Source organism: Strix uralensis, chromosome 3 (genome assembly GCF_047716275.1).
Source record: "Strix uralensis isolate ZFMK-TIS-50842 chromosome 3, bStrUra1, whole genome shotgun sequence".
Lineage (NCBI taxonomy): Eukaryota > Metazoa > Chordata > Aves > Strigiformes > Strigidae > Strix > Strix uralensis.
The window spans coordinates 88614313-88637978 of record NC_133974.1 but is presented as its reverse complement, the minus strand read 5'-3'; the positions used below and the strand labels follow the sequence as shown (position 1 = coordinate 88637978).

Sequence of the window (23666 nt, the reverse complement as noted above, 5' to 3'; positions counted from 1 at the left end):
TGCAGCACCTTTTGTTCAAAAACACTATTTCCTTGTTCAACTTTCCATGCATCAGTAAAATAAGACATCAAAGAGATAAAAGATAACAGCTCTACCTCAAATGCTGCTCACATGTATTGTTCATGTGATTATCCGTGCAGAGAGAAGCAGTATGTAGCATAGGGACCATGAAGCACATGTGTATGTTCTAGCATTTTTCAAGAAAAATAGAAACTAGACATGTATTTGCTCCAAAGTCTCCCCACATCGACCGTTCATTACAATGAGCACAGAACGTTCCTCTGCCTTCACAAAAACAGCTTTCCTTACAATATGGGAATGCTTGTGTTTGACTAGATAATATACAAATTGTTTTTTCCCTCAGCTATTTAGGAGTTAAGAGTTCCTAAACAAGTGATGGGGAGACTGTGTCCTACCCTCCCAGAAAGAGCAGACCAATGCCAAGACTTTGGTTCAAGCCAGCGCTTTTGAGGACACAATACTAGGTTTCTAAGCTGTTTATTTATGGCTAGTACTTTCCTTTTCACCTCTCTCTGTCTCAAGGCTATTTTAAATTTCATCTAAATTGCTTTGAATAGTTTTATATAAAAACAAAATTAAAAACCCACTTTCTCCTCCCATAATTATCCCCCCCAGAATTCCACCTTTTTTCCCCCTCTTTTCCTTAAGAAAAAGATGACAGAAGTTCAAAACACACTTGAATTTCAAAATGTAAAATGTGGCAATGTATTCAATGATGTAGCAATTTAGCTCAGTTTAAATTTGATAGGGCTTGATTTACCAGTTATAATAAATAAAGAACTGTATAAAGGGTGTTTACAGTAATAAGACATATTTTTTCCAAGGCACATGTTAACTTGCCTTATTTACCTAGACAGAGGGGTCTTTGCATTCTCCTGAAAGATTCTCAATAGAGTCAATAGCACTTAATGGTCTAAAACCACCTATTTTATCCATTGGGTTGCTCTGGATAGCACAGCAATAATCAACCCAGCACAATGTCTCCTGAACCGATCATGTCAAAATCAATTGTCTCTGACCACATTTGGTATGTCTCTGAACATCAGGTGTGACCAAAGTTCCAGAAGAAGATGTGCTTGAAGAGCTCTCACACAGGCTTTCTCACCCCATCCCAGTCGCTCACCAGCAAGTTCCAGTACTGCCCAGTACTGCCCTCCCTTCAATAAAAGCCCGTACAAACCTCAGAAACAGAATTTCAGAAACAGGGAGGCTGGCCAACAGAGGTCCTCTGCATATGTGAAACATGCATTGGATTAAGCATTTTAGAATTTAGATTTACTGTTTAGGCAAAAAGCATGGTTCTAGATTCAGGTATGAGAGAGAAAATTAACTTTGTACATGCGATATATCTTCTTGTCCCGGAACAGGTGAATGGAAAGAAACCATGTGTGAAGTCTTGGCCAAGACCTGCTGCAGGCTGAATACCGTAGAAATAACGTAAATACTGCACGCTTTTTTATTGCTTGCAGGCTAAGAAAAAATAATGTACTTTATTCTCTTGACAAGCAATGGAAAATTATGAAGTTGCAGTGTATGTCAAAAGCTTCTCCCTTGACTGCAGAGTGTAATTGCACTGCTTCTTACACATGCTCAACCCTTAATGACTTCTGACCAAAAGTGCCAATGAGTTCACTGGATTGTAGTTTGGACCACTCAAGAAAAAAATGGGGTCTGATGAAGAATCCACTATTATAAAACTTGGTCATAGCTACAAATGCAAAACAAGTGTTTCTCGGGTTTTTTTGGCGGCGGTGGGAGGGTAAGGTGACTTTTAAAAAGTTTTTAAAGAAAAGACAGTTCTTATTATATGGAATAATCAAGATTATAAAAATAGGTTTAAAGCTTGTGGTATTCATATTCTAGGTACACCTGAAATGTTTGATATCATAATTGTAAATTAGCTCCCCAGTTTTATTGGGCACTTCATTTGTAACTTGTAGAAACAACAGAATTTCTACAGTAATTTGCAGAAAGAACAATGCTTTTCCTCTTTTGAGACAAAGAGAAATGGGGAACTGCAAGCAAAACCCCTTCAATTTGAAAAGGACTACGTGGGGGAGTGGGGATATTCACAAGGGAATCAATTCCTTCCTTCATAACCACATGAATGCCCTTAGATATCCATTATCAGAACAGAAAGCATAGAACCATTACACTTCATACTGGCATTTTTAATTTTGCAACTCCTGTTTTAGTATCATTTCTAGTTCTAGAATGATAACTTCATGTACTTAATTTTAAGGATACAATAAGAAAATATACCTTACAGAGAAATTAAGTAACCAATAAGTTATCTGAAAGATTCAAACTGTTCTAATGGAATCAGTTTTTATTATTCTAACTCTTAGGTATTACTCGATCATATTTTAATAATCAGGGTGATTCTTCTGAATTGCCTAGGAGCTTACTTTGCTTATGTGCATTAAACAATCCCAAGTAGTAAGCTTTTTTCCTTCTATTTTCCTTTTTTTTTAAGAAGCCCAACAAGTTTGGTTTTTGCTTGTATATTCTGAAGTTTGTCATTAAATTGAAGAGAACGTTTACAGATTAAGTATGAGAAAACACAGGAACTGCAAAAATGTCCAAGATATTCTGCAGTACTGAAGTTCCAAATTTCTATGAGTGTCAGACCTGTAACCATTATTTGGGCTTTTAAACTTGCTCTCCTCATCTGACACACACAGACCGTGGAAGTATTCAGCCTCCATGGCAGTTTGTAACACACAAAGCGCACATGAACAACACACTCACGGACAAATGATTACTTATTCAATAATGACATATATTTTACATACACATATTTTGCCATATACAAGTATTGTGACCTATTACTGCAAGCTGCACTTGCATTTACTTCTACAGCTTTGTACCATTTTGACTTCTGAAATTTTACTTGCAATCTGATGTCTCCTCCATCACAGCACTGTTATAATCAAAATTAATAGGCCAAGAGAGTCTTCTAAAATTAAACTCTGATCTGAAAGGTACATTTGAACATTTGGGGATCTCTTCAGATGCTGACAAGGAGACATGTGAGCGGATGTAGAGAGAATCTGGATATATGGTTCACATATGGGCCTAACAAGAGCAATCTCTTCATATAAAGACAGTATTTCTCATGCTAAGTCTACCTTGTTTTCTAATGTCAGCTGAAAGGAATGTTGGAATCTGGGACAGTTTTCCGCATCAGAGTCTGTTATTTAAATGCCTGATGTCAGAATTACTGCTTCTTTTCATAGGACCTCTGTAGTTTGGGTGTTTTGTTTTGTTTTCTTTGGGCGGTGGGTTGTTTGTTTAAGACCATCAATGCTACACCCTCTTAGGAAATCTTATTCTTCTTTCTTATTCTTCCACCCAAAGCACCCAGAAATTATTAAGGTACCCCAGCTGATAAAGGATTTTTTTTTTTTTTTGCAGCGTTGCATTAGAACCATGAGATTACCACTGATTCAACTGTTACAAAAGAAATTTGGTATTCAGGATTGCCAAGTACTGAATGTTTTCGAGCACAAGTCCTTCATCTGAGTCTACATCCAAATACACAGGTCCCAGGCACAATGCTACGCTAGTTGGCATTTAAGGCTTCCTTTTGTACAGCACAGAATCCAATATGTCAGCACAAGACAAAAGCAATGAGTAGGAAGAAATGGAAAACAAATCTTGGTTGCTAAGTTAGCCTGTCATGTAGTAAAAGTTTGTGTGAATCCACATACCATATGACCCAAAGGCTCAGTTTGCTCAGAAAGCTACAGTTTAGTTTTAAAGAAAGTAGTGCAGTAGAAAGGAAATCCAGTTGCAAGCATGCAGAAGGTAGGACTTGTAATATCACTCATTGTGGGAAAATCTATTACTTTACCCTGATTAGTGTATAGCTATACTGGAAGCACAAAAACTTTGCTCTGAGAGGTCTGGAAGAAAAGCACAAACATTCATTAATGCCTACCACTCGTAACACGCAACCATTTCACAGCTTTATCTTAGAAGACGTTAGAAAAGATCAGTACAGCCTTATTTCCACACAGCACACCGATGACCTGAAACTAGCAACATGAGGACCTGTACCACTGTATGGGTAAGACTGAAACACAACACTTGGGAGAAGAATGACCATAGTTCAAAACAAAATGTTCAAAAGTCTCTGATAGCTGTCAGAACTCAAATCATTCAGAGGATCAGAAAATGACCAGAATTCATGTTTTATGGATTTAAACAACTAAGAAAGACCAACCACAGTACCACCTCCAAGCTGTGCAACCCTAAGCAGTGGCATTGACTGAAAAAAAAAAAAAAAAAAAGCACTCGAACAAGGAACAAAACATGAAAATATGCAAGGTGCTGTCCAAGCTTACCTTAAGTTAGGAAAAATCCCCAGGCAATGATGTTGAAGGCAAAAGTTGCCTCTTAGAGCTTCCAAATTATTTTGCATCTAAGTCATTATAGCGACAAAGGGGCTTAATGGTTTGCAGCTACCTATGAGTCAACAGCGTTCACAGACAGGTCTTCATTTAGCTCCCCACTCCCAAAAGAAATGAAAAACTCTTTTTAATTCAGGGTCCTAATTAGGATGATAATTAGAAGAAATCCCAAACCATCACACTTGACAATAACAACTTATGTGTTTACACCCAGACTCTTTTGTAGCATATTGTGGATAGAAAACTAGGACTTAAAGTACACTAAACAAAGTACTCTACCTTACCTAGTTGGGGTCTGAACTTGGTTCCAAGTTTTGAAGGAGTCCAGGCCTTTTGAGGGAACTCAGCCAGCAATTCAGGCAAAGATTTCTTCAAAGGATAAAGAGGCTTGATTTTTTTTTCTTTTTCTTTGTCCTCCTCTTTTCTTTTTAAATACAAGCAAGATCTCTGATTTGTGAGCACAGAGTTTTGAAAGGAAGGGACAAAACACCATTACAAATAGCAAGCAAAGCTTTCAGTTTATGAATCTACTATTTCATCCATGAAATATCCAGGTTGCCTTCATCATCATTTCCAAAACACCACATTATATAAGGCAACAATGGAATACTAGGCTGGTCTGTTTCCCATATTTTTAGTTGGCTCAGCTGGAAAGTGAATACAGGCTATTGCCCCAGGATGAGTGAATAATTTAACTCAAATGCAATTTTGCACAAAATTACTTTCACAACTGGGGAAAAAAAAAAAAAAAAAAGCATGGCTAGTCAGACTCCTTGTTAAAGATAAGAATTAGGTTTTTTCTTCCCCTAACTAAACTAGTATCATCCATGAAGTTTAGTCCACAGTGTTACTGTTAAATAAGCAAGGTATAAATCTTGACATTGAGACACCAAGCTTTTCTGTGCTAAGAATTAACTGCCCCTGCACAAAGTGTCAAGTACAATATTTATGCATTACATCTCAAACAGTCCTGCACTGGCCTGGGTGGAGTAAAATTTATGCTGAAGTATATGCAAGACAAAATCCCCAAATTGTACATCGATATGTAGAAGAGGTCTGTTGCATGTGGAACTGGTTTTGATCTTCAGATCATAAACTCCTGGAGGCACATATCTTCTTTAATTACATAACTACAAAGCACCATGTGTTTCCATTATGCTATTTAAATAATAGATTTAATTTGAATTTACATTTGTTGATGTAAACATTACTGACTGTAACATTACCCTCCAATCTGATGCAGGAAGTCACTGAGGTATTAGGAAAAAATTCCCTCCCATAAAGATTACAAAGGAAAGAATCCCCAAATGTGCTATTTGAAAATATGAATAAAAGTTAGCTTAATTGGAGAGAAAAAAATTTAGTGGAACAGAATTTTTTAAGATGATGTTTTCACACAAAACCCACTAACATCTCAGGTAACTCTCATTTTCAATTCTACGGTTATCTGTTGTGTTTAAGGAACTGAACGAATTCAGACATTTCCAGCAACCAAAGTTCAACTGATTATTAAAAGGAAAGGAAGTAGCATGGGAAGGATCCCTCATATTTGTTGCAACACTGCTTTAACAGAAATGGAACTGGGGGCTCTGCTAATGAATTTAACTGTCAGGACTCTAATCAGTTCTGCTTTTAACCAAAATTAATTTTACCTCTGCTTTTGCATAAATAGTCCCTGTTGTTTAAAACTTTGAGGTAGCTTCTGTACATCAGGTGGGGCTCAAACAGAACAAAGCAGTGCTGGGTCCAGAGACAGTTCAGAAAAGAACAGTTCAGAGGGAAACATTTTAACACAACAATATACAATATACAACACATGCACTGTTAATAGAAAAAAAACCCCTGGACTATTGGTCAATGAAAGGGATTTTAATTTTGTTTGATAGATGACTTGAAAGCACTTGTAATAGTTGCTATAATTTCTCTGTCTGGGAGAATCTAGGCAAAAGGAAGAAAAATATTTATGTACCATATAGGTAAACGTATAGTTCAGTTTATGTCATGTTGCTATTGAAAAAAAATTAATTTCAAACAGTGGAGCTTGGAAATTATATCTAATCAGAACATCTAAGCATTAATAATAATAACAACAACAACTAACTCTAAAATTTGCCAAAATAGAGGCAGTTGAAAGTAGGAGCAGACAGCTAAGACAGAGTGAAAAGTAATAATATTAATGTCAAGACTGTATTGGCTTTTAGTTTTGATCCTATAACTCACAAGGCAACTAAGCAAACAAGTTGCATGAAAAATTTTGAACAAGTAGAGGTTTTGTTCACTGTGTACATTCAAAAAAACCCAACTTTCCCCAGAAGATCCAGAAATCTTCAGAACATTTTTATCAGGAAACATTCCTTCTACATGTAGAGATGGAATACCTAAAATTGCCTTAAACCAAGAAAAGCATGAAAAGGTAAATCAAAAAGTACAGAAAACAGCACTGTAAGAAGTCTGTCTCTTCTTTTGTCTTGTTTTTCTTTTTCCATATTACTTAATGGATTTTTTTGTCTGGCAGTATGTGATCCCCTCTGACCCACTGCTTCCTTTCCTTTTGTCCTTATGCTAACCTGCAGAAGAGTGGAAACATAGGGCCTTCTGTCTGATCTAAGAACACATAGGCAGAAAAAAAAAATCCTAGACATCAGTAAAAAGATGATGGCCAGACAAAAACAAATGAGTATTTGAAGTGCTAGATTTGACAAAAGGAAGTCTCCTTATTAGATCCAGATCACCATAAAGAGTCCCAACAGTGGGAGCATACGAAACACTATAGGTGAAGGATCACCTGGGATTCACATAATCTTGGATTTTTGATCACATCATCAACAAATGCACATACTTATAGTAAGGCATTCTAGACTGAAAAAATAAAGTGTAATAAATATGTGAAAAACATAAGATTGTCAACTTTCTTAATACTTTGCACATGGGAAAGACAACCACTATAACCTGTTTTGCTCTTGATCTCGTCCGCTTCTCCATCCTAATTCTCATTTGTGCCAACCCTGTAAGAAGGTGAAATCTTTTGTAAAAATTGAGTTTTCTTTAGATATTCTCAGTTTTGGAATCATGTTTGGAAAAATGCAGTGGATCTGTCAAATTTGTTACGCATGAAGGTACAGGCTTCCCAGGCGAACTTACAGCAGCTACCTAAACCATTTCCGATATGTAATGCAGCACAAAAGTAAATCTCTCCTTTTAGAGAGGGGAACAAAAAAAAAAACACCACTTATTAAGTTTCTTGAAACATTAACTTGGTACATGCACATGTTCCATCAGATGTTAAACATTCTCCTTTTACTTCAAGTGATTTACACAGTTGTATACAAAACTGGATGACCAAGCCATAGGCACTATTTTTAAAAGGTAAGCTCAGACATTAGTAGGACTTTCAAGAATATCGCAAAATATAGCTACCATAAAAGCAAGTGTTCCAAGATGGTCCGAGTACCTGGATGTTTACTGCAATACTCTGCTAACCTAGTAAGTGTTCAGACAAGTCTGTACAACTACTGTTTCAGTCAAGTCCGAAGGGAGGCAGAGGGCGAGATGTCTTTACATACGGTGGAGTCCTTGAAGAATTGGACTTCCTTTAAAAATGGTGAAGTCTTTCTTCCCTTAAACTGATACACAAGGGTACTAGTTCTGGTGCAGTAGCTGTGTTACCAGATCCTGGATTAGTTACAGAAGGGCTAAATACCAACATTCACTCTCCCAGATTATAATATCCTTATTTATATTTGTATTATTGAGCAAAACTAAAAATAATATTTCACAACCTTTGAATATATTTCAATTTAGTGTCTATAATGAGAGTGAAATTCTAACATTCCTGTAAATGTGAAGGAGCCATGCAGTCTTGGTTCTTGCCACAGAGTATTGATTTTACATATATTTACATGAAAATCACTGTGTAAGCTTTTCATGTAGCAATGCCTTTCTTAGTAATATCCGAAAGGCTTTGTTTCTTTTGTTACAGCTTGAAAACAACCCTGTAAATACTGAAGAAGTTAATACCTTAACATCCTTTTTTCTCCTTCTCTACCTCAATACAGAACACCAAAATCAGTATTTCAGTAGCAGTGAACTCCACAAAGTGCTTTTTCCCAAAGGAACTTTCTGCTTGTAACATTTAGATTAATTTTATATTGAGATCATTTAATTGTCCACTAACATTTAACTTTGTCATCTATTTCTTTCTTTGTCAATGACAGCATCTTCTACATTAGGACAAACATGGCTTTGCTCACCTTTACCTAACACACTAAGAATTTGTAAGTACTAGCCTTCAAGAATTAACTTTCATAGAACACGGAACTATCCCAAATATGCATCAGGGTTAACCTAGAAACAGCTTCCAAGGTTCTCCTACGAAAGACTCATAAGCATTTACCAGCCATGCAGACACCATGCTGATGAAGTATAGTCTTCTCTGAGGTGGGCCACACAGAACACAATAACATAGGGAAAGGAAAATATATCCAAGATGTAGTGGTCAAAGCCCTTCTCCTACTAGAGGTGCTACAGGATTTCTAACACCTCAGCAGAATAGAGGACTTTTTCAAAAAGGGTTTTGTCTGAAAGACTCTCAAATATTGTATATTGCACAGTACTCAATTTATACAAGTCAAAGATGAACTATCAAGCAGACCTTACTGGGATTTGGATCTGTTGTTCTAGAAAGTCTGGAATTTTAAACACAAGCCTTGGGTAACTAACCATCAATCCAATTTAGAACAACAAACTCAATGAAGATGACTGTATTCAGCTTTAATATATATTTTTCCTTGTCAACTAAAATTGCAAAGAGTAAAGGAGGGTGTAGATGACCATTGCCTCACAGTGATCCTTACGGTGTCCTTCCATTTTCAGAGACAAAGTGTCACATATAGAAACATTGGTTTTAATTTCCATGCTGTATTATCTTACACAATTATATACTCCTTAAAAAACAAGCAAAGAACTATACCTTGATCAGATAGCTCAAGAGGGCACTAACACAAATAATTGCCTGCTACAATTAACCTTTTTGGTATGAAGTCTGAACTTCTTCATTATATTCTAATTCAGTGGCTTCTACTTTTGTTATTCACTACCCATTTCTCTGAACCCAGCAATGTCAAGAGGTCAACAATTACATTGTTCAGAATACACCATGAAAGTAAGAGTGACCCTACATTATATCTTCATTTTTCCCCTTTGATCATCCCTTTATTTGACTGTATTTCAGTAAATTATCCATGTAGTTTTTATTTTGACAGCTCTCTTTACAGCAGTAAAACAAAATGTGTGCATTGCAAATGGCAAAGATTCAAATTTCAGCTATGTTTATCCAAAATAGCACTGAACTGCTTCTGTACTTATGCTATACTGCCTACAGCCTTACGGAAGGGGAGACAGATGGGATGAATTTAGCAGGGAAACAGCTGTGGCTTGAAGAAGAGACAAGCAAAAGTTTTGCTATCAGGCTTCATTATGTATCAAGGTACCAGTAAAATGTGTATCCGTAAGGCAGCCAAAAAAGTGTTTTTCATTTGACTAGTGATAATTACCTTTTCTCAACAGCTGACAATGTTCTAAGCAGCATTAAATAGGTATAATAATTAAGCAATAAAGTAAGACAGGCAGTGCCTTGCTGGGGATTATTGCTCGCCTCGGGTGTGTTGTAAGGCACAAGGCTGAAGGGTGAGTGACTTCAGCCACCCGAGAAATGTAATAATCCCCCAGAAATGCACTGCCTGGAGTGTCTACTTGCTATTAAAAATGGAAATGTAAAAAGGACAAAATGTTAGACACATTTCCTGTGGATTTTATTGACATGGGTTAACATTACAGAAAGTTAATGAAGAAATTCCATTTCTGCCCAGCCTATGAAAGCCCTTTCCCAAGGATACATATGCCTCTGCTCAGCTTGTTTGTGCATTTTATTCACAAAACTGTTTCGGGCAGCACAAGTATTTGCATCATCTAACACATGTGTGATAAGGCACAGCAGATTACAACAGCCTTCACGATGGTAAAAGTTAAAGTCAAAGTGCTTTTAAGTCACATGCTTCCAAACATCTATTTTGTGCAATTGTCCATGCTTGGTGTCGATTTACAGACAAGCTTTTTTTTAGTTCTGAAACTCTGTGTGTGTGTGTATATATATATATGCATACATACACAAACACACACATACATTTTTTGTTATATATATAAAAGGTCAGTGACTCCAGTGATCCAAGCAAAGGGAAAAAAAAAAAAAAAACCACCCAAAAACCTGAAAGTTGTTTTTGACTACATGCAAGTCACATAGCTAAAACTAAGGCTAAATCACTGGTAGTGTGGGAAGTGCTAGTGTAGCACTCAAAAAGATTACACCGCTTTACATAAGCAGAGAAAAGATTACTGTAATTTCAGCCATGCCACTGAGACAACCTTTTGAAACTGGAGACCTGGAAGTATTTAGTAACCTTGACTTGAGTCAAGTCAGAATTCTAAAGGCCGTTCAGGATCAAGTCCCAAGTAATGAGATGTCATATTTGGGACAAAGATGTATTTCCCTATGTATAACTAAAGGTGGAATCTGACTCTTGAGGTTAAAAAGAACTTTTTTAAAAAAAAAAAAAAAATCTTATTTCTCCTTTCTTTCACTCCATATATGAATTTACTGTTCACAAAGAACAAGTTAAACAAACACAGAATAATCTATTACCCTTTCCCATTTCTTTCATATTTTCCATCGTCACTACTTTAGGGCAGAACCAAACTGAGAAGCCCTGAGCACACATAACGCTGGCTTGAGTACACCAGAAATGTAGATGCTAAGTATGTCTTATCATACTGTCCTTCCTTATAACCACTTCTATAATCTCTGTTTCACTACTTCTGAGGATAACACATTTAAGATAGCATTTCCAGAAACTAGCACAATGCCTGTTACTATTAGACTACTACCAATTAGCACTATTGCAAGGCACAATAAACACAACTAATTTTTTGTATTTTATTTTTTAGGATGGCAGTATTTAGAGTGCACTCAGAAACTGATACAAATATGACTGGAGCTCCAGAAAATGATGATAGTTTAAGTTGGACAAGAAATAGGCAAAAGAAGATTCTATCTGTGTTTTAGAGAACAAAACCAGTGGAAAAATAAGTCTTCAGTCTCATAATGCATAAACCACAGCACTTCCAATTAGTTTGAAAGACAGAAAACAAAAAGCATGAAGGGAAAAAAAACCACCTTTACTACTGGCACAAGACACATCAAGGCTAAACACTCAAAGATTTAAAAGCAGGTCAGATTTATATATGGAAAATAAGAGCATCCACAGTTACATCAACTTCCACAGGAGCAGGACCAGGCCCTGCAGAAGCAATCAAACCACTGAAGTTATCAGGAAAAAGCAGCCTTCCAACAGCCTTGCAAAAATCTACTCACTTATTATATTAAAAATATAAATTGTCATTAGTTTTGGGTCTCCTCCTCTTACAACATAACCTTGAAAGCAGGCAGGTGCATAGATTTTGTTACAGAGCTGGTAACAAAATGACACACTTGCAGAGCTGTTTAAATGTTATTCATCTGTCTTCATTTTCAGTTCCCCACTATATGGGAACAGAGGGTTTTAAATAGCCTTAGCCTGAAAATCTCAGTTATACACAGAGATCAAAACCGGAAGAAAATCTGCTACTGCTTAAAGTAGTTTGCCAAATGGGTTAATAGTCAGATTTTACTATTGTGAGTTCACTTAAGGCCCAATAGGAAGATCCCAATTACTGTTAAATATCCCAACTAGATATTTGCTGCTGAACTACTGCATAGTGTTAGCCTCACAGTGGCTATTTGAAAACTTTTTTTTTTTTTAATGTTCTGACATATCACAAGGATATCACAGAAATACAGTACAGAAAAATGAACTTTAAAATGCAGATGCCACACAATATGGAAGAAAGAAAACAAGGTGAGTATAACAGTCGGGAATTTCAACAATTTTAATTTTTTAGATGGTCTAAACAAACAAGGCTTGATAAAGATTGTTAACTGGTGTATATTTCTAGGAGGAACATGGGAAGGGTTGTGTCCTGGTTTAACCAGGATAGGGTTAAGTTTCCCCAGCAGTGGGGGGGGGAGCTCTAGCCGGGTTATTCAGATACCATGCGGATGTCACATCCTGGCGCTTCGCATCCTGGCGCGGGAGCGCGGGGCGCGTGGTTTTATACATCTGGTCTTCTCACTGCTGTATTGGTAGATATACTTTGCTCTGTTCATTGTTATCACTGTTATTGTTGCTGTTTGTTGTGTTGCTATTGCACTGTTGTATTAAACCTTTCCTTATTTCAGTCTCAGGGCTTTGTATTTCACTCCCTTTGTGGGGGAGGGGCAGCGGCCGCGTGGTCTCAGACCCCTGCAGGGGCTAAACCACCACAGGTTGTCCTCCAGAGTTTATACTACACTGGAAAGGCTACCATTCTGGGTAGAAACCTTTATTCTCTACCTTTTAGCAGATAACTTAAATGAACTGTGACATGCTTTCTGGTGCTATTTCTTACCATTAAACAACTATGTTTTATGAACAAGCCAGCAAAGGAGCACTTTGATCTAACCTGCTCACTTTTCATTTCACATCTCTGGGGAAAGTGGTGAGGAAGACTAGTCCATGACTACTACTGTGGACCAGAGGTGCTACTACGAGGCACTGAAGGCAAAGTGTTTCAAAGAACATATGGTGGTAGCAAAGGGGTAATTGGTGGATTAACTCAAGAAGGATCATACACCACCACCAGAAACAACCCTGAACCAAAATTAAAACAGTTGCAGGTTCGTAGAAAATGTAGGAGAATAAAATGGGGTTTTACTGGAAAACCATGGGCATGCTTCAGTCCAATGATACACATCTTTTTCAGCATCAGTGTTATGATCTGCATCAGGCCAAAATATTCTAGATCTTGCCATATCAAGAAGAGTCTGGGCTGAGCTGTCAAAGACATCACCTTTATCCACCTCCATTTTAGAGGAGAGAATCAAGAATTCTTCGTTAATGCTAAATTAACATTTAAATTTGAAAACCAACAACTGTGCTGACAACAGAAAGTAACAAGAACAGCCTGGAACCTTATGTTGTGCTGTTTTATGTCACACATATTTCAGGGCTTTTTACATTCCTGGTAGACAAGAACACAAGCTTACTATTAGTGAGCTGAAGGATTTGACTCCCAGAAAGTGATGGCATGAATAAGAACTATCCCCGTGTCTGTTTTGGAGAAGGCAGAGCACATCAAAGCAGTAGAGGAGAAGATATTCTCAGGAGTGGACCATTACCAGACTCTTAGCAGAGGGGGTGTTAGTCAGAGTGTTGATAGGTGTTCAACATAGAAGCAAGGGAACCTGGCTATTTTTCCACCTAGCTTTTCTTTGAGGTATTCACCAGTTTATAGTATCACTTTCACAGATAATATTCTCCAGTTTCCAGAACAATAAAATTGTGGTGGCCAGCTGTCTTGATGTGCAAAGCAAACACAGACAGTGTCGCTTTCCCCTCTACACCTTCTTCCTCACATTGATTATATTGTTATGCATTTAAAACAGATGCAGCATTAACTAAAGGTGGTAATTCAGATAATTATCAGCTCATTAACATGATCTCAAATGCATGAAAAGCCTACAATTTTTGAAGGAAAAAGAATACAGAAGGACATGAAGGTAAATGGAAAACATGAGAAATGGAAACGTAAATTAAACCAAGTAGATTCTGTCACGTCAATCCTAAATTCTTTGACAGCTTTTTTGATAAAGGAAATGCAATAAATCTTACCTACATTAACTTCAGCAAAACATTAAATATCATGCCCCATCAGCAATTGTTAAGTAAGCTGTTGTTGATAAGTAACTGACTAAAATAAAGAGCACAGCCAACGAGAACAATTGAAGGTGAGGAAGAATTATAAGTGTATTTCTTTGAGTTTAAACAGATTTTTGAGTATTTTGAATTATGACTCAGCACAAAAAGTGGGAGTGGGCTGATAAGAGATGTCATCAGCTCAGAGAAGGTCTGGGATACTGCACAGAAAGAAACAGATGACTCAGAAGATCGGAACAGCAGACACGGAATTAAATTTTATAGTACAAAGTCTTACGCTAGGGACTTAATGCATGTCTCAGTTAATAGCAAAAGTAACTGCTAACAACTTGAATTTACTTGGGAGGAAGAGGTCCCAGATGCACTTCTTGTATAGAGAAGGATTATCAGCTGTCATATTATACAGCTGTCAAAAAGGCAAACATGACCATAGGATCCATCAGTCAAGGAATTTCCAGTAAATACATTAATTCCATCATCTGAGATAATTAAATACCCTCATCCAAAACCTTGTAGACAGTTCTGATTGCCCATATTCAGAAAAGATCAATAATCAGAAAACAGGGTGATGGGAGAGCTTAATGCTAAAAGAAGAATAAAAGAGGAAGGCTTTACTTATTAATCAGAAGTAGGACTGAATAGATACAACCATTGCCTATGATTATCTGCATTATCAGTGCAGATAAAATAGAAGCACAACAAAAGAACTATTTACCCCAATTCTGAATCAAAGACAAGTAGGTACAAGCTGAACACAAATAAATTCAGACCAAAACTAAGAAGAATCCCAATCAGAAGATCAGTGGTGCTGGAAACAGTTGTCCAGATTGGAGCAGTGAGGCCCAATGGCTTTTACAAAGGAGTTCAATACATTCTCAAAGGAATATATATAAATTTTATATATATATAAGTGTATATATTTTATATACAAACACACTTAGTGGTAGCTGCAGTAGAGGAACACAGTACTCAGTGACCTAGAACAGATCTTACAGGACATTATTAAGTTCCCTAAACATCTATCTGAAAATTGGGTGTAATATTTCCCTCTGCTTGTCAATTGCTTCTTAAGAAGGTTAACAATTTATTTGCATACCATTGTGCAGTGATTTCTGAAGACCCTGTATTTCACTTTAGGTATACATTTTCAGGTTTTCTAACAACTAAGATAATTTTTGCTTTATATGTCTACTGTTCAAGTAGTTGGGGAATAAATCTTTAAAAACAGTACTTGGGGACTTATATAATCATATAACTTATTAACTATTTAGAATGGGAATATTTTACATATACAAGCATAAATAATATATGCATTTATATACACACTATATATAGACATCTATTTAAAGTCAGAGGGGGGAAAAAATAGACAAACATATATAGAGAGAGTAAGTAGACAGTGAACTGGAGAAGAAGAGGGAGGCAGAGATTTTGAACATCCAGATTCTATTCCAGAGTAATGTGAACTGTGTGCAAACACCCAAACATTAAACAAAAGCCAAATACGCTTTCAGACTCTGGCAGGATTTGAAACATATATATATATATATACACACATACATCATCCGTTGATTATTTCCTAATAGTACTTCTCTGGAGTATACATTTTTCAAGCTAAAATGTGAATCTATTAAATAGTAATAAAAAATTAAGTAATAGTGATAACCCCAAATGCTGGACAGAGCTGTGAGTTTTGTCTGGCTGCACCACAATGCCGGACACAGAGACCACAAAGCTTTTTACAAACTTCTTGCATGAAAGGCTATACAAACAAGTCTGTCTCCAACTGTTACAGCAATCCCGTTACAGCGAAACCACACCAAAGATATGTGGGTATGAATAATGATGCTGAGGAAAAAGTGGAACATACTGCTCTTTAAACACTGAGGCAACTTTAATATCAAAGATGTTACGGACATTACATATATTCATCTCTATTTTCAATATAAAAATTAATGCATTTTAAACTAAAAAGTCACAATATAGTGCATTTTTATTCTATAATTGCATTTCAAAACGATGATTGGTCTAGTAAAAAGATAGTGAGGATTGACTCACCGATACTTAAGAAAATACTAAGCTATCAGTACAATAAAAATAAGGAAGACAATATATTCAATAAAGAACAAACTGACTGGAAAAAAATAAAGGTCTTTTAAGCTGATGAAAACTGAGTTCTTTCACCCATCATTATTTCTTGAAAACACAAAAAAAGTGAACAAGAGCTTTAGGCAGAAAATGTAAAATTTTAAATACAACTTGATTGTTCTAGTTATCAAGAAACAATTTAATCAATTGTTCTACTTAAGATTTGCCAAAGAAATCCAAAATCTCTATTCAGAAGTGTAATATTGACAGCAAACCAGCTATTGTGATTTTATGCATCAGTTACTTGAAACTGCTGGTATATTCTCAACCTATATATGTCTCAGTTTTTATATACAAGTGTTCTCTCATGCATACATGACCTCGCATATGCTATCACTTAGTAGCAACAACGAAAAAATAAATTGTGGGAAAAAACCTTTAAAATCATTGTCAAACTGAATGTCACATTTTCTCCCTAACTCCTTGAGTGGTCCATTTAAGAATCCATTTTAGCTACTCTTCCAGATAAGCTTATCCATAAGAATCATACATTTCCCCATAGGTAGAAAACAAATATAATTTGTCACATGTTGTGCTATACAGACATTTCTGCACAGTTGCTGCACTGCACTAGAATGTCTGAAGGGGAAGACACCCCAGGTAGTTGGCTGCAGACACATCTCAGCAACATGGCACGTAGTTACAATTTGACACATATAGTCTTTATAAATCCAATGTCTATGAAGTCAAACAAATCTCCTTCTTATTTATAGTAACAGGCAAGAGCAGATCTCTGCCGTCTTGTTACACAGATGGTTGTAACATTTTTATAGTTAACTTACAACCACTGATGCCTGAGGAATAGACACACATCTGCCCCAAACTGCCAGTCCTGTAGGCTCTTCTTTTTAACTTTAGCTACCAAAAATACAGTTGAAATACTTGTAACACCATCACCTCCACAACGCTACCACAACAAAAAGCCCCATACAAATTTGCATAAAATGTATTATTATTGTTAATGTTACACAGACTGGACAGTGATCACACACATTACAGCAAAAATAACAGTAATACCAACTTTAATCACCAAAACTGAAGTTTTAGAGAAAATTCATAGCCCCAGATCCCATATACTGAACTTAGTTTGGAAAAAACTCATCAGAGGCTTCTAAATTTATGTTTTATTAAAAAGATTTCAAAAGAGCCTCCTACTTAATACAAACTACTGTTCATATGCTTTTTTTTTTTTTTCGCTGCTTGATAAAAAGTAAAGGCATGGCTGGTTCATCTTGAAAAAAGGAAAGCAATTGCCTAGGATTTTCTTCTCCTACTTGCAGACACTACTCCATATTTGCTGTATTTCCACATATCATCTGAGTCTTTAACAGGAAATGTACACAAAAAAGAGCTGGCTATATTAAATTAAATGCTTCCCATTTTAGACACTGGATATCCACAGAAGAAATTTTCTAAATAGATAACTTATAATCAAATGCTTGCTTTACAAGAAGAAGAATAGATGCAGAAAAACAAAGCCATAATTGAACATTGTACCTACAAGAGTTGTTAACTAAATTCAGTGAAAGCTTAAATAGCCTGATGAAATCCTGACCCATGGCAGCTTGGGCAAATACTACTTATTCATGTTCCACCAATAATAGATCTAGGCAGATTCTTGTCTTTCTTCTTGCTCCCTCAAATTGGAAGAGAATAGAGCTTACAAGAAAGTGGATCTGCATTTACAGAACTGGTTTAACTACAGAGGTGAAAATGCATGCCTTGGAATTCAGTTTGAGAACAGATAAAGGAGAGAATGAACCAACATTATGCATGCAGTTACCCAATTAATTTGATTTTGGATTTTCCCTCTGGAATCTATTTATTTTTTGTGGAGTGAACCATAGAAGGAAAACAGAAAGGTAGTTTAACCTTTCATTTTTGCTACATATTCTTTTTATTCTTGACTAGTTTTCTAACTTTATAGCTGCCTTATAAGAAATTCTGTACTTTCTGCTACTTGCTAATTTCTACTATGAACACATACCTACAGAATGGGAATCTGAAGAATTTCATAGTAAAGTTAGCTTTGAGGTTGAAAGTTTATACCAATGTGCTCTTTGCCACATAGCAGACAAGAATTTATTTCTCCAAGATTCAGATCCATAAAGTCACACATGCTGACCAGCTCACTTCCAGTGGCACATCAGCGACTCTATGTCATGTTAATTAATACTTTTGAGATAATCTACTTAGCTAAACAAATCAGTGTCTAAAATGAAAAGTACATAGCTGCAAAAAATACCAAAACAATAACTAATGTAAAAAATCCCCATACATATATCTAAAGCAAAGATCCACAGCGTTGCTAGATTAACAACATTAAATGAACGCCTCTTCGTAAGCTCCACTGCAGTCTTAACATGTCACCCTAGTCCTGCAAACCACACATCTTTCAGTTCAAGTTTGCCCCAACATGATGTGTCAGCTGCATCATTTAAGATGAACATCTACTTCTTTTAATGCTGTATTTCACTAAGCAAAAACACACTGAAAGGGATGGATATTTGCATTACATTCAAAAGGCTGATTAAAAATCATCTTTAATGACCACAATTTAAAGTAATCTCTTTCTTTAAGATCTGCTTATATCATTTTGGACTATATTCATTTGCAGCACATATTCAGACAGAAAGATAGGAATGGCAGAGTGATCTTGTTCACTTTCAGGAATGCAACTATCCCAGTTGCCCAAACATTGTTGCTCCAAAAGAAATTCCAACTGATCAGTTAGATCTTGCTCCTTCCACAAAATATTTGTATCAGAGCCTGTCATATTTTCCTAGGAGAACACAAGTAGTGACAGAGATTTCTTCTTAAACAAATGCCACAATCACTTATTATTCAAATGCAAATGTTAGGTTTCAAGTTAAATCAAAATCATTTTGATACAAGAAACTTTCTGAAGAGAGCCAGAATAACGACAGCTAGAAAATTAGGTAGGAACCCAGTTTGCAAGATTGTGTTGCAAAAAGACCAGTGCTATTTGTAGCTGCATACAAAGAGGAAACATAGTGTGTTAAGAAGTAATCATCCTTAACATTATTTTGCTGTGATTATTAGTATCTAAGTGATGGATTAAAATCTGAGGCAAACCACATTATTATTATTGTTATTATTATTATTATTATTGTTTGTTTGCTCTTCTGCCTTTACTAAATAGCATAGTCATATCTCCATTTTCAAAATCAGAAGAGAAAACCCACTATTTTTATTTGGTGGAAGTCCTTCAACATAAATAAGAGGAACTGGGCAATTTATTTGTTGTAATAATTATACTTTCTGCTTTTCTTCACCTAGATCTGAATACTTCATAGACAATTTATAACATGTGGGAATTGATACTGAAAATCTATTACAGTTTGCACATGGAAACCAAAATTAGATTACACTGAATTTTTAAAGCAGTTTATTATATTATCCTTGTCACTTATTACCTGGATTTTCAATGAATATAGTGCAGGATCATCATTAAAAACATGTTAAAAGAGTCCCCTCTTAAAATGTTGGTAAAGTATACTGTTCATGACTCAAATACCTGATAATCTCTGCCATATTTACATACTCTAAAATATTAAATAAGACAAATGCTATCACTGTCCTGTTTTCTCTCCTTGTTGTCAGCAAAACAGCAGCAGAAGGTAAGGCACTGCCTGCAGCATGACTACTCTGCTTTCAAACCACTTTTCTGTTCTGGATTAATGCTTTCAATCTTTTCTAGTGTATAATCATTGCTGCTGCAGCAGAGAATGAGCAACATTTTCCACTAGATCTATTTTATTTGGTTCTGACAGAGGAAAGGTTGTCCTAAAAACTTATAAAGCAGTCTTAAATTCAACTAGATACTAATAATTCTACAGAAGAACAGCTAGGAGGTAAAAAAAATAAAATATATGTTATATATATATATAAATTTTATATATATATATTTTTCCTCTGAAAGTAACCCTCAGTCCTCAGTGCACGTCCCCCATATACTAAGAATCCACCACAAGTAAAGAAACCAAAACGCAGGTGAGATAAATGGAAAAATTATGTGGTCACATAGACTAGGGACACAGTTGTAGCATTTTGAATTTCTTTGTTCTCTGAGCTATAACAGATGATGACAATCCTGGGCTGCATAAGAACAGGATGAGGTACAGACAGAAATCTAAGGAAAAAAGAGGGTTTGGACAACTGAAAAGAATGCATGGAGAGCTTGCAAGAAACAAGTTGATATGGACAGACAGAGAATGAAGACATGGCAGGAAAAAATTAAAAATCAGTGGTTGAAAAAAAAAAAAAAAGAGCATATGAAACTGGCTGCTTCAATACATGCAAGCTCTGTTCCTATCAGGTGGTCAGTGGTCAAAAAAGAGAAACAGAAATTTTCCCAGCCAGGACTATCTACTCCAACTGAAGTAAAACTACATTTTGTCTTTCACTACTGACAGGTAGCCTGACTGATTGGATTTGCAGAGTTGCCTCTCAACCATCTCCCCACTTTAACCTCTACCTCCCCAACCATGCCTAAGATCTTTCCAGTGCCTATTACACTGAATGTGGAGTGGAAAACAGAACAAAAGAGCATAGATGAACTTTCTGGTAGCAAAAAGAAGAGTCTCCACAGTGATATTTAAGGACATCTAATCCAAATCGCAGCACAAGGTGTTACCAGTGTGGACACTCTGGCCAGAACAGTCAATTGGTATTGGTGAAAATATTCCATACTAGTCTTGCTGTAGCTGCTCCCAGCTCCTCCTGAGGAAGTCGCTGCTTCTCTGAAAAGGCTAGTGGTGCCTGGATGCTGTTACCAGTTCTCTTGTTACTAAGATCTTCAGTAAGATTTGTCTGTTTATACAAGTTAAATATTACTGAGAAAGGTAAGATGGTAAACCCCCAAAATACACCTATTACATGGCATAATGGAATCCACATCTGTACTCTACATTCATATTACTGAATAACCTCCTCTCTCCTTCCTCCCCCCTGCCTTTTTTTTTTTTTTTTTTTAATATGGTAAGACAATTCATCCAAGTTAGAGCAGAGAACAGCCAAAGCAGCCCACACACATATGTACTAGGCTTAAATTCTTTGGAAGACTATGTTGTTCAAGCTTTCCTTTTATTTATCCAAAATGGCACAAGCAAAAGATGTTACAAAAAAAACTTGACAGAATGCCTGAGGAGGGGGAAGGGGTGGTCATTTTCATAAGGAAAGAATAGTACTTTCAAACAACCTAGTGTCATTTTTATGTTTACACAACACAACGGGTACAGTAGAGCATACCACATACTGACAGATTAACAGGACCTCCTACCTCGACTTCATCCTCTCATGCATTCTCCCATGCTGGATACATTGTTGGTCCAATTCATCATTCCGTTTCTGCATCTTCTCCAATCTGCCATGAAGATACTCTTTTTCCTGACTAAGCTGGTTGACTTCAGATCTACAGAAGTAAAACACAGTGATGATGGATGTTGTCAGATTTCATCCTGCAGTGTGCCATCAATATGTGGCTTCAGCATTTATAAAATTTCATACATGTATATGTAATGCATAAACAGGCTATTACTAGAACTTACAGAAACAAAACACTGTTTCAAATAATCTTAAGACAAAAGAACATGATGCTGAAGGGTATCTGGTAAATATGCCAATGGTAATCACTCAGTCATAGGTTGGCTATGCTAATTTCAGCCTAATTTAAACAGGCTTGTCATTTGGCATTATGCGTTGATGTTAAATAAGATCAATAAATGTAAATTCATACTTGTTAAGCAAGAATTTGGCCAGCATTTTGAAAACACATTTCAAGTTCTTTATTAGTAAAAGCTAACATCTAGTTTAAAAAATGGCTACTAAAAACTTGTTCAACCTTTACGGCACTGTACAGGTTGAACTTTCAATAGCGGTACTGTTTTGGAAACTTTATTAACCTAATATGCCCAAAATGCCATTACACAGATTAAAAAAACCCAAAACACATTAAGAGGATAATGAATAAAACCTTAAGAAACAAGGGACAAATCATACAGGCACACCCTCATCTACATAAAACTCAGCACATCCTTTAAGAAAATTAGTCACTTCTAGCAATTCTTATTCTTCACGGGTGAGCAGAGACACCAGATCCATGAATGACCTGGGACTGCTACTTGCTACATCTCTAACCATCAGCCCATGGAGAAACAGGCATGAGCTGTTTCTTAATATCAGGAAAAGATCTCAGATTAAATTGTGATAAAATATACATTATGCACTTGTACAGTTTAACTCTTTGGAAAAGGTTAATGAGAACATGTCAGAATCTGCTATACCATCAGAAAGTAAGAATCAAAAGCAAGCAAATTTGTTTTATGGCATCTGCCACTCCAGATCTTGAGGTTAAAAAGCTTCAGATATATCTTTAAATCATAAACTTAAATATGCTGCAGTTACAGCAGAAAGATACTTTACCTTCCTGGCTGTTACAGAATGCAACAACAACTGACATTCTGAAAAATACAACAAAGTGCAGGGGGGGAAGGAATACTCCTCCCTCAAAAACATGTTGTTACACTGACAAGTCAAATCTGGAAATGACAACATAATCTTTTCATGTTTAAATAGAGAACAATACATGATATCATCTGTGAATCTAAAAGAACTTAGCAAGGGAAACTTTGGAAGAAGACTGTATGTAATTGAATTTAGACAGGGAGTTATAGCTCTATTAAGGAACATCACTGACAAATACATCAGGATCATCCTGATGTATTTGCACATCAAACTTAAATGCACAAGAGTTTCCTGGGCAGGCATGAAACGGTGGGCAGTATGTTCTAGGAAGGTAACCAAAGTTGCATTTTTACACTGATCGTTTAACAGAAATACTGGTTAACTTCAATGTCAGCATTAACAAAGCATTGTCAGTTGGACCAACTGTCATCACACGGTATGAATGCAATCTGTACTTGATACTGATACTGTAAGAAAGACAATCAGTGGATAAAAGCAAAGGTCCACTGCAGAGCTGCTCAACAGAGACCTGACATAACAAAGCCCAACCAAGTAGTAACAGGGACTAAACTCTAGATTGCATTCCTTTTTTGCCAGCAAAATCCAACAACAGCATTTGCCATGTGGGTATGCTGTAAATTATCATGTTTGTAGGGTCTCCCAACTGGGGGATCTTGCTCCTTTTTCTGTATTTATGTGTGGCGGTCTCATTCACGGAAACAGCAGAAGCAACTTTCAAGGTGATAAAAAT

At 36.3% G+C, this 23666-nt stretch overlaps 1 protein-coding gene across 5 annotated transcripts in view; it reads right to left on the bottom strand.

The window, feature by feature from the left end:
* Window positions 1–23666, bottom strand: part of SDCCAG8 (SHH signaling and ciliogenesis regulator SDCCAG8) — a 121079-nt gene that overhangs the window by 20658 nt on the left and 76755 nt on the right. For 4 of the 5 annotated variants that reach the window (XM_074863246.1, XM_074863241.1, XM_074863243.1 and 1 more), the window contains one exon: window positions 21732–21863. In XM_074863246.1, the coding sequence (XP_074719347.1) occupies window positions 21732–21863 (132 nt within the window). Of the gene's footprint in view, window positions 1–19556; window positions 20583–21731; window positions 21864–23666 lie in introns of those variants that run through there. The other variant, XM_074863242.1, reaches the window with a different exon arrangement.